The sequence below is a fragment of the Medicago sativa genome, chromosome 6, assembly GCF_051527215.1.
Source record: "Medicago sativa cultivar Bolivia chromosome 6, Bolivia_mono, whole genome shotgun sequence".
Classification (NCBI taxonomy): Eukaryota; Viridiplantae; Streptophyta; class Magnoliopsida; order Fabales; family Fabaceae; genus Medicago; species Medicago sativa.
The window spans coordinates 94307845-94320929 of record NC_140754.1 but is presented as its reverse complement, the minus strand read 5'-3'; the positions used below and the strand labels follow the sequence as shown (position 1 = coordinate 94320929).

General features: G+C 31.5%; 1 protein-coding gene across 1 annotated transcript; it reads right to left on the bottom strand.

The window, feature by feature from the left end:
- Window positions 1-4021: 4021 nt before the first annotated feature.
- On the bottom strand, window positions 4022-9602 carry LOC146918392 (indole-3-pyruvate monooxygenase YUCCA2-like). The gene is made up of 4 exons (XM_085720043.1): window positions 8459-9602; window positions 6454-6702; window positions 5355-5477; window positions 4022-4667 (listed from the first exon to the last, which is right to left on the bottom strand). The coding sequence occupies exons 1-4, from the start codon at window positions 9155-9157 to the stop codon at window positions 4476-4478; spliced, it is 1263 nt and encodes a 420-aa protein (XP_085576169.1). The 5' UTR covers window positions 9158-9602; the 3' UTR covers window positions 4022-4475.
- Window positions 9603-13085: the final 3483 nt, after the last annotated feature.

Here is a 13085-nt window from a genome sequence, read left to right as displayed (position 1 = left end):
ACCACTATAGCTAGAATATGCATGTTTAGATGTATGTTTAGGATTGTGTGCTTAGATGAATGCCTAGGTTTTAAACTTAGAAAAAAAACCAATTTTTCCAAACAAATGTGAACAACTTCACTCAAATCTTTTCCAAATAAACCTTGGGATCCAATATCCCATTGTATTTTCTTTTTCATTTTCTTAATCAAATTTCAATGAAAATAATCAAACTTTGACTTCTTTTGCAATTCACTAATCCAACCTCACTATTTCCTAATCTCATGCCCTTGAGGCCTCTTTCTATTCTTCAAAATCCATTTTCAAACTTAAAATCAACCAACAAAAACAAAAACATTTTTGAGAGAGAACTACAGTGGATTTGATCCCTTAAACGGGTACGTAGGCAAGGAACAAAATTCCTTCAATTCAAATAAAATAAAAATCCAAAAACATTCTTCTCCCTCCAATTCTTCATTTAGTAACTCTTAGGTTCAATAACATCTTTCAAAATAGCATTTAAAAATAAAGCGCGCGCGTAGAAATTAAAGACGGTTCCTATAGGTTACTATAGTCGTTATGGGTGCCTAACACCTTCCCGTAGCGAAAACAACTCCCGGACCTCGATTCTCAAGGGTTTTGCTTACTTTTTCCCTTCCCAAGAAAAAATAAGATATCACCGGTTTGAAAGGTTCAAACGTAATCAATGTTTGACACCCAAAAACCAAGATAAAACAATCCCTTCATCCACTTCCGCTACAAAGTTGGAAATAACATCCTACCCATAACAACACCCAAATAATTTCAATCTGTTGGGTATTTGTGTTGGCTGCATTATTGCTAAAACAAATATCCTTGTTCTGTAAGTTGGAACCAATGTTCTAACATGTGGATAGGCATCTCTGAAAGATGCTGGATAATGTGCTGGATGATGATTCAACATGTCCATTTGCAGTTGTGATACTTTTCTTCATGGTTGTGGATGAAGAAATGTATGCGTGGTATCTCTCTACGTTGTCTGAATGGTCTCAAGTTGTTTTAACAACAAATAAATCCAAAGGGGGAGATTGTTGGGTATTTGTGTATTGGCTTCATTGTTGCTAAAACAAATACTCGTGTATGTTGGATACGATGTTCCAACATCTTGGCACGGTTCAATGTGCCTTGTTCATGTGGCTTGGTTTATGCAATCTTTATCTCAGTAAGGAAACCACACCATATTTCTTGTTCACCAAGCAGCGCGTTATTGCCCAGAATAAGCTGGAAGATTTGTTTCTAAAATATAAACAATATTTTAGGATTCCTTGGTGATGTATATGGCGGTTCCTAAAAATGTTCCTACTTTTTAGGAGTTACCATACTTGTAAAATATATTTTCAAAAGAGATTTTAGAGAATATATTTTCTGAAGAATATTTGTTTCAACATATTTCTGATGAGAATATTTGATACAAATATATGTTTAGTCTATGACGAAAATGCTCATGCTTTGAAAGGCTATATAAGGAAGACTTATACCCTAGTTTTATTTACCAATTCAAGAATATTGAATTGAGTCATTAGGGTTTCAACTCGTGTTGTATTTGTGAGCCTCTCTTTGTATCACCTTGATGCATCGAGATGGACCTTTAGTTGAGTTGTAATGTAGCAAAACCATCGATTTGTTAAAGAATAGATTTTTAAGGTTTTGAGTCGTCTTCCATGTATTCTGCTCTTGTATCATGTTGATGCAAGTTTAGAATCTCTTACTGTGTACCTTTCTTGTGTCGCCTGTGATACTTGTTTATGACTGAGTGTGTGAGTTTGATACTCTTGTACTACACCGAAGTTGTGAAACAAGGTGTTAGTTGATTATGTTGGAAGGTAACTTCTACTTTTTTTTTTTTGTTGAGGTCTGATAGGTCACTGGGGCAGTGAGTGACCATTAGGATAGTGAGATATATGGGATCTCAGATCTAGGAGTTCCTAGGTTGAAGTCTAGACGGGTAGGACTGAGCATAAAATCCGAACCCGCCCACCAACCGAGATAACCGAGTCACCCACGGGTATACGGGTCGGAATGAAACGGGTCTCGGGTTAAAAAAGAGGGAAAATCGAGTATAGATGAGTTTCTACGGTCGGACTCGGATGCAAAATGTTTGTCTATTGAAACCCATGACCGACCGAAAGAGTGATAATATTCTCTATATTTATACTGTCACGTGTATAGCTTCCTGTCTAATATATGTCTGCATTAGAGTATGGTCACATCAATAGTACAGTATAGTGCAAGCTGTCCACTTTTTAGCACTAAAGAGTGTAGCCAAGCCTCTACAATTAGAAGTATAACACGCAAGCTTAACTGACTTACTGCTGCATTTTAACTTTTCCTTTTACATTTTTTCAAACAAGGTTCTCTCTCACAATTATTTTAGTAAGATCAGTTCAGTATCATAGATGAAACACAACATACAAGTTGCCAAGACTCCATGAAAAACCCAGTACTTCTATTTTCCTTCTATTTTCACGTTTATGGAGCACTAGATGGACGAAATGCAACAAGATGAACTCAGTGGTGGCTAACCGAGAGAATCCGTCCGTTCAAACCGCTGCTCCACTCAACCTGCACCCGACTAAACCGATGGCTTGTTTGGTCGGAAGTGGATGCATATTCCTGCTTCACGGTTTGCTGCATATCTGCCATTTCCGGACCGAACCCGTCCGAAACCGTCCGATGCTCACTCCTATAGACGGGTAGGTCCTAGGTCATATAGTGTAAACGAGGAGTTTGCTGAGAGCTATTGAATAAGGACTACACTAGTGGATTTCCTTCCTGGCTTGGTAGCCCCCAGATGTAGGTGAGTTGTGCCGAACTGGGTGAACAAACTCTCTGTGCCTTTTACTTTCTTGTCCTTTATTTTGCTGTTAGTTTATGCTTACTGCTCGCACGATGTTGGAACATTAAACGGAACATCTGCTTTCTGCGCATCTGGAATTGAAACATCACATAAGAACAGCTTCTAACTAACGCGCTAAAATTTTACATCTGTTATATTTGCCTTGATCTGTCTGTTTTCTGCTAGCTCGATGTTAAAACATCTTACTCGACCTTCTGTTCGTAACATCGTATAAAACACATGAAAGATAGCCTGCCGGAATTTCACAATCCAATGAGTGATAAGCTTTCTCAAAGTCAACTTTGAACAACATTAAATCCTTGTTAAATTAAAGAGTTAAATATGACTTTCGTCTCTATAAAATTGGGATCTTCTAATATTAATCTCTATTAAAAAAAGTATTCTAGTCCTCCACAAATTTATTTCTTGCAACACTGATCTTTGTTTGGAGGACTAATATGGTTCAGAAATGCATATTTAGAGGATAAAAATAACTGTTTTTTTAATAGGGATTAAACCTAAAAGGTTCTAACTTTATAGGGATTATAATTTTTTTTTTAAGTGGTTTAGTGGTAAAAAATTTACTTTATCAAGGTGAAAAAGTGGAGTGTTCGGGGTTCAAACTTCAACCCTTACATAGATTATGCAATATCTCTACCAAGCCTTAATATATAAATAACTTATTCACTAAACAAAATGAACTAGTCCTTTTGAATTGATATTTTTCTTTACACTTTGAAGTCTTCAAGACTTAACTTTTGTTTTTTTTTTTTATTTAGAAACCTTAACTTGTCATTCATTTATTATGAGATGGATCCATCCCATCCAAAACATATATACTGTGGTCCGTCGTATTGATAACTACGGGAAAAGGGCTGGTATTGGGGAAATGAAGATAACTATTAATGAAGATAACTATTCAAGTAATTCATTTTCCATGTAATATATTAAAAAAAAAATAATGTAACATGAATTATAAATTGTATAAAGATACTCATAGGGCCACTTTAATCTTCATATGGGAATTGGGACCTTTCTTAAGACTAATGGACTTTTTTTTTTAATGACATTTCCCATCAGATTATGATTTTTATGGTCCCCTCAAGTTATATTACTAGATTTCTATACCAAAAAGCACAAGAAACAGTGTATCACTTAAGAAGATAATTTATATAAAACAAACTTAAATTGGTGGATAAATATTAATAATTACAAATTAAAACATAATTTTACACAATATCTAAGATATTATTAACTAATTAGTATTGAAAATAAAGAATAAAATTGTAGCAACCCTTTTTCCAAAATAAAATCAACTAGCTAGCTAGGTAGATATATGACAATATACAAGATATACAAATTAATTATGACAATCAACTATAATAATTCTCAACCCAAACAAACAAAAATAAACATCAATTCCTTCACCAACCACCAATTCCTAGTATTTGTTAATGGATATCATATCATGGGAGTCACACATTCTATATTGATCATATATATAACAAATATATATGCACTTTTCTCTTTTGTTCTTTTTTTTTCCCTCAAATGGGAGAGGAACCTTCATAACCAAGAAGAGCCCCTTTTTTTTTCTTTTTTCTTTTTCCCTTTTTCTAATTCATACAAGTGGCTTGGCCTTAACAGATTTCCAGCTAGTTTCAATATCTTCTGCAATCCTCTTTGCATCAATAGATGAACCAAGCAACCCACGTTTAGTGAAACCAACAGCATATAGTCCCTTTTCTCCTTTCCATCCATTTGGGAACGGTTTCCTTGGAAAACCATCTTTCTCACTAAACATGTCACTTCCCTAATCACAATGAATTTCAATCTCAATCAATATATAAACACTAAACATGTTATCAAAATATTGAGACATTTTTCAAAAAAAAAAAAAAAAACATCATAAGATTTTGAGACTTGAATTTTTGTTAATACAATATCAAACTAGGTGCGTGGATATAAATCATAGGCGGCCCAAATCGATAGAGTGTAATATTAAATTAGTTTTATATTGTGCTTTCCTCATCCTTATATAATTGATTTTTAATGTAATCAGTGTCACTATCAATAAACATATTTAAGACCTTATCTTTATTTTATGTGAGACTTGAATTTTTTTTTCTAATAAGAATAAGAGCAACTACAAGAAAAAGTTGAATAATCAACCAAATAGAGATAGAAAAAACATTATTGTAAAATAAGGATTGAAAAAAAATGAAATTGGTCTTCAACACTTAACAAAATTAAAGATGGATTTCATATTTTGTCTCTGATTTTAGTTCATTTTTTTAGTAATAAAATATTAAACAAGAAAAAAAAAGTCTCTTTTATCAAAAAAGAAATAATGTCTCTAGTTTTTTTTTTAGGGAATGTCTCTAATTTTATTGTTACTTAATGACGTATTTTATAATTTTCGTCCTTAATTCAACTCTTTCCTATGCTATTTACCATATTTATCAACTATATGTAATTATGTATGAGTTAAATGAAGCACCTTTAACCAAGTGGGTACATTGCTTCTGTAACCAGTAGCTAGAATGATAGCATCAAAGTTCTCCACTTTCCCATCAACAAATTCCACTGTATTATGTGCTAGTCGTTTAATTCCCTTGCAAACCTACACGTATATATTAGATGATATTAGACAAAATCTAATGATGGAAACAATGAAACAACACCAAGAGAAAAAAAGAGAGATATTTTATTTATCTTAGTATATTTTTAGAAGAAACAAAATTGATTATGAAGATGTAAAATTGGTTATGACAGGTTTGAATATTGTCGAGTTCATGGACGGATGCAAGTTAAATCATGTGTGGGCTTGTGCCTACACAAAGTTTTTAAAAAAACCTTTTTTTAGTAGTATAATGTATCAATAGTTGACAATTTGATCACATGGTCTACACTTATCACAAATCATTTTCTCTTTGGCAAGACATATTGTCATATATATCTCAAATACTTTTTTGATAATATGAATCGGATGTGAAATCGAATAGGAGATGACTGGTTAAATGATTGTTTAGTTATTTATATAGAGGGAGATATTTTTATTGATATTGAAAATGAGAAAATCATTCAATGTTTCTAGAATATTAAAAATCATAGAGGACAACTATGATGGGTATTTATGCTTTTGAAAATGAATTATGTAACATTTATATAATGCTACAAATTTTTAATATATGTTGCCCACACTATTCAAAATTTCTGGATTTGTCACTGGTCGAGTTGAATTGTGGTCGAGTTGAATTGATCTTGTTTCCATAATTAATTCTTATATGAAGCTAGCGTTTAAAAATTTTGTCTCTAAAATTGATTTTTAACCTTAGTTTTTTTTATTCAACTCACTTTTATATGAAAGTTATATAAATATAAATTATTTTATATTAAACTCACTTTTAGATAAAAATCAATTCATTTAAAATAAACTTTTGCCACCGTGGATCAAAACACGCATTAATTTTATATATTTTTTTTGTTGATTAAGACAGGAAAACATAATTCTTTCAACAAAAAAAGAAAAAAGACATGAAAACATAATAAGATGAAAAACCCTTTTGGATTTGATTGGTATGTAAAGAGAATGTTACCTTAATTTTGCCAGTTTTGATTTGAGCTACTGTCCCAACATCCAAAACAGGTGTCTTGCCGTACAAGTTTTTAAGCTCTAAAGGACCAATTTTTGGTCTTTCAATTCCAAATTGAGATGTATCTCCAAGAATAAGATCTGACATTAGAAGTAAAAATTTATCCACAAAATGAACAGAGAACCATTTAAGCAACCACATAGATAAACCAAAAGTTGATTTCCCAAATATTTGTTGTGGCAAGATATGCACCTGCACAAATAAAAATAAAAAAGAAAAAGTGAATTAAAGAAAATAATCTTTTTAGGGAACTGGATAAAATATTTAAAGTAGATTTTTTTCTTCTTCTTAAGATTTACTTCATTTGGTCACTATTATAACTAAAACTTCATTTTTTAGATACATTTACTATTCAATTTATCTAAAAATAAAATTTTGCTTATAAAAGTGATCGGATGGTGTATGTATTCAACACATTAAAACATCAAAATGTAACTTTTTCTATATAAAGATTATCAATTATTTTTATTTTTGAATCTTTAACAAGTGTCTTAAGCCACTTGTTTAAGACACTTGTTAAGAGACCATTTTTTTTTGAAGAAGCTAATTAGCTCATCCCAATTGACATCTGAGAGAATTGAACCTAAGACTTCGAGAAAGAGCACACTCCCAGACTCCAAACAAATACCACGTTGCCAACGCAAGTGGGTTAAGAGACCATTTGCTTTAACAACCTTTTTAGGAAATTGTAGACACACTATGGCAATTATTTCTTTTTGGGTCTTGTTAACCGGTTTCCCCGGGCACTGGTTAAGGAAACTAAAAAAGGAAATTTTAAAATAAAAATAACATTTTTTATGCTTTTGAGGAGTTGACAACACAAGTTCTAATGTAACACTTTCTACATTTGATTTCTTAACCAGTGCCCCGGAGCCACCGGTTAACATTTCCTTCTTTTTTTTTCTTCATGCTTTTTAGTTATCCTGACACAAAGGCTCTTTGCAGAGAAGAGATTTGATCTTTAATTTGGAATTCTAAGATTTTTAGATGCTGACATTGTTTGCGCATGCAAACAGATTCCAATGAAAGTGAGAGAACAAAGAATGGCACAAACTCTTTTGAGATTTTTTTTTTTCTTCTCTAGTTTCAAAAAAATAAAATATACTCTAATTTCTACCGTACCTTTGAAAAACAAATGGATCTTGTATACTCCTTATCATTTTAATATAAACAAAAAGTAAATGTATTTAGTCCAAACTTAATGTACTTATCTTAAAAGTCAACAAAAGAAGTTAGTTGTAATGACGGTTATTTTGTTAAGAAGTCTATAAATCAAATTTTGTTTGAGAATTTTAAAATTTTGACTTTACCTGTAAATTGTTTATCATTTACTTGTTAGCATTGTCCATTTTTAAATTAGACTGGTTTAGGAGAGTTAGTACTAAATATCAAATTTAATTATAACAAGTTAGTTTTTCTAGTATAAAGTAGTAATCAACAAAGACGATGAATGATTCAAACTTATAATTTAGTAAAAGAACACTTGAAAATCGGAAAGGAAAAAACAATACTCCCTTCGGTCCTTATTATAAGAAACAATTAATTTTTTTGGTTCATTGTGCAAGTGATGTATCTAGTCTATATTTAGAATAAGATACATTAATTATTCTATGAACCTAAAAAGTTAACTTTTTCTTATAACAAGGACCGGAGGGAGTATGATTTTATGCATATATATATATATATATATATATATATATATATATATATATATATATATATATATATATATATATAGACACACACACACACTATCAAAAAAAGTTTCAAATAACCCTATAAATTTGATGTCTCTAATACTTAGCCACGAACTAAAAAGAACTAAAGAGAAATTTCAAATTTTCAGCCTCCAAATTTGTGTGGCTATTTCAACTTATTTTATGTAGTTCAAGTATATGATTGAAGATGTTTAGAATAATGAAGATCATGAAAATTAAGTAAAACTCACCGTATCTCTAACCACTAAGGATGGATGAGCATTATGGTTGCAAAGATCCAAACAAACCTCCATGCCTGAATTTCCACACCCCACCACTAAAACATTCTTCCCACAAAACATGCTACCACTCTTATACAAACTAGTATGCAAAATTGGTCCTTGAAATTGTTCCATCCCTTCAATTTGAGGCACAACTTCCTCAGCATTTTCACCACTAGCAACAATCAACCATTTACATAAATATTCAATAATAATTTCATCACCATTTTTCATAATTTCTTGAGTTTTAATCTTCCAAAATCCACAAACAACATCAAATTCAGCATTCACCACTTGTTTGCCAAAAATAGGATTTATATCAAAGTGATCAGCATAAGCCTTTAAGTAAGATAAAAATTGTTGCTTTGTTGGATATGATGGTAACCCTTTTGGAAATGGCATAAGAGGAAGTTGACAAAATTGCTTTGGAAGATGAAGCCTTAATCTATCATAGGTTTTGAGTTGCCACATTGAAGCTAAACAATTAGCTCTTTCAAGGATTTGACTTGGAATTCCTTTTTGTTTAAGACATGCTGCTGCTGCTAATCCTGAGGGACCAGCTCCAACTATAATTGGTCCTGAAACCAATATTGATTTTACTATGCTATCCTTCTTTTGATGATCATGTGCCATTTTGCATTCTTGTTCCTTTAAGTAGTCCATGAACATGAATAACAAAAAATAATTAAAATCTAAGATTGAGTAAAGAGTAGTTTGAAATATTTCTAGAATTCGTAGGAGGTGAATTATGGCAAAGTGAAGGCAGGAAAGGAATTCAATGAATTTAAGAGCTAATGGATGGTTTTGATCTTAAGAATATATATTATGTCTATAGTATGGAAATTTTGGATATGTGAGTTTTCTAAAGGGTTAATTTGCTTCAATAAATTGAGATTGAGAGTTTGAAGTTTGGACATGCAAAATGAAAGAGGAAGGGAGAAGTAAGAAGTAAGAGAGTATGTGAGCTACAATACTTAAAGGTAGTGAGAAAGTTGAGGAATAAAGATATGTTATTCGCAAGGAATTTATATTAGGGTGGTGGCTTTTATATAGAGAGAGCGATAAAGAGAGAGATTCTAATAAGTGAGAGAGAACCAATTATAGAATTTTATATAAGAGGAGTAAGTAGTTTTGTTCAAGATTAAATATAAGAGGAGTATTGTACCATATATATACATAGAGGGACCATATTAGGGGCAATCTACATGTATAAGAGATGTATTAACAACACTCTCTTGCGCTTGCCACGATCAACCTGCTTATCTGAAATAAAATAAAGGGATTGGGGTGAGATAAGATGTTTCAGTGAGTTCCACCTACCCTAGGCAAGCAATCTTAGGGAAACTATGATCGTCATCTGTTTGTACCTAAACCTATTTTAGGATTTACTATTCTGTTTCTGGATAACTTAGCGATCGGGGGAGATCTAGGATCGTTAGTTTTATACTATCATAAGTTTTGTCATATTCATATCATATTTTTACAACTATGTTAGAAAGTTAGCATTCAACAAACATCATTATCTGGGTTCATTTTACGAAATGGATCCGAGTGGTACCCCGAACATATCCCATAACATATCGGTGAAAATTCCAATCGTATCAGGCCAACACAAACTCTTACATTGGATAAAATAAATATGGATCCCATATTTTGAAAATAACTTGGAAAAAATTCAATTAATTTCCTTTGATAAATATTTTTTAAAAAAATCAAGTTATTAATGATAAATATATTTAAAAAATTAAAGTTATATCCTAAAAAATCCTTTGCACTCTTGACCTAGGGTCATGGATCCATCACTGATAAATATTCTTAAAAAAGTTTTTAACGATAAATATATTTAAAATATTTTTCTCCTTTGTAATTCAAGTTATTAATGGAAAAAAAATGAAGTTTGACTTTAATTTTGTCAAATATTGTTAATTCCAAAGAAAGAAATTGACTCTGTTGTTCTTGAATATAACTCAGTTGAAAGAGACTTTTTTTTTTAAAGAACAAACTGACTTGGTTGATAGAGACATGCATTATATATGCAAGAGTCGGAGTTCAAACCCCGAATTTCTCACTTTTTTGGTGGTGGCCGGGGTTTGAACTCCGGACATTGCATATATTATGCATTGTCCTAACCAACTAAGCTTAACTCACGAGGATCCCGAATTTCTCACTTAATCATAAGGGGTGAAATTCTAACCACTATATTACTTAACAAAAAAGAGTTTGACTCTATGTTTTATTTTGGCACTCCTTGTGGTTTAAGGGAGGTTTGTTAGTTTATTTCTTTTTTGGTCTCTTAAAAAAAATCAATAATTCAAGTTTTTTAATTGTAATTAATTATTCACATTTTTTTTTAAAATTGTTATGTGACACATAATTTTTTTTTGTTTGTTTTTAAATCTTTAATTTTTTTTGGATACTAAATTTCATTTGTCAGAGGTCGATTCATATAAAGGAAGAAAATATATTTTCTAAACCATAAAATTCCAACATAAAATCTTTATTTAAAGCTGGGAACCCAGCTCCTTACCATTTAGACTAACAATTATTGATAGAAAAAGAAATATATATATTTCCATCAAATATATTTTAATCCTTAGAATTCATATATGATTTGATGATAGTCATGCATGATCTATCTCTCACTCGTAAATAAAAATTGTTTTCTCAATATATGTGATATTTATATATTGTCAGTGCTCATGAGTATGTCGAAGGGGTTTGGTTATGTAGGACACCTCTAGTTGATAATAACGAACATTAACCAACCTTTCATCCATCCCAAAAACAAAGATTAAAAAATATAAATGTATAATCACAAGCACACTAAGGTAAGGCCAAACAATCTATAGCAAATAAAGACAAATTAGCCACTGAAATGTCCTATTAATGGTTGTAGAATAGTGCTTTCAACTTAATTCATAAATTAAAAGTGGGCATGACAATTACAAGGCAAGTCAATTCCAAAGTATGATTTTTGGGATGTTTTTGTTTTTGGGTCCATAGACGGTTAGTTGTAGAGCGTTTGATTTAAGGCTCTTATTAATCAGTGGTCTCAGGACAATGGTTAAGGAATCTACAAATAAAAATTTTGTCATGAAAATTTAAGATGTTATTTTTGATCAAGTAATGATTACACAACTTTTTATTAAAACTTACTTGTTTTGGATGCTTAATCAATGCCCTTGGGGCACTTGTTAGCATTCTCCTTGATTTAAAGGTATCTTACACTAATCACACTAATGTTAAGCCACCATTGGTGAATAACAAAATCTAAACCAGGTTTCGCTCCTTTCATCCATGAAAAAGATGGCAATTTAATTTATCCACTCTTCCTTTTGTTGAAAACACCAAGAATTGTGTTCTCGTCAGATAACTCAAACAGAGGCCAACCAAATAATCTGTATAGAGGATCGCCTTTTTATAGAGAAACCACTCAACAAATTAAACAACAACGCATGATTAGACAACCGTTGGGGACCCATTGAAGATACACTGGGCCATTGCAATACCAAAACCCAAATGCTTCCAAATTGATGACAACCCAGAAACAAATAGTTCGGGGGTTTCTTCACTACCACATCCTGAAATGCAAATATTCTGCTTGTTTTGGATTATTCCATGTCTAACCAAATTATGCTTAGAAGCAGTACGATTTCAAAAGAGCTGCCACGCAAAATCGAAATTTTTAGAGGAACTATTTTATTCCATATTATATCATGTAACTCACTGAGATGACTAAGTTCAATTGCCGTCAAAAGTCATTAAACCCCTCAAACATTATAGACTATGTCCTTCGATAAGTTTCATCGCCATGTGTTGTCGTTACCAACCAGCAACACAACATTAGCCAATAGAGCACAATATTTCCCCCACATCTCCCTTCCCAAGCAAAAGTTGGATGCCACAATTTCCACCTTACCACCTAAACTCCTTCCTAAGACATACATATATGCCACTGATCACCTCCTTATTATCAGATAACTCATACAACCTACTAAACACTAAAAGTTGATCTAATTGGTAATGTTTTAATTCAAATCTCATACGAATCTAAGTTGAAATCTCGCTACTACTATGCCGACTTCGTTGGTAGCGGTAATATTAAAGTATTATATCACTGCTCCTTGAGACGCATCCCCGACACACTTGCTATATGACGCCCATAAACCCAACTTACCTGAACTTTAATTTATATATAAAAATAATATGAAACTAATTGGGATTAATCGTGGATTCTAGCAAAATAACAATCACATAAACCTTGAGAAAGAGTCGCCCTTGAATTTAGACCTATAAATTAAAGGTTAAAATTGAACAGATTTTTTTGTAGACTTAAAAGGTTATAAATATTTTATAGACTAAACAAAAACTTAGTTAAGTCTTATTTTACTAATCTTGATCAGTCCAAGTATTTTATTTCTTTAAATTTTCTTTTAAAAATAATATAGATTTAATCATCAATGGTCAGAAATCATTTGAGAATTTTTAAGCAGGTTTCTAAGTGAACTAAAAATTTATATCGAATTATTAAACTTTTAAATAAATTGTAAATATCAGGTCCTTAAATTTTAAGTACTTTGTAATTTAATGTATGTGG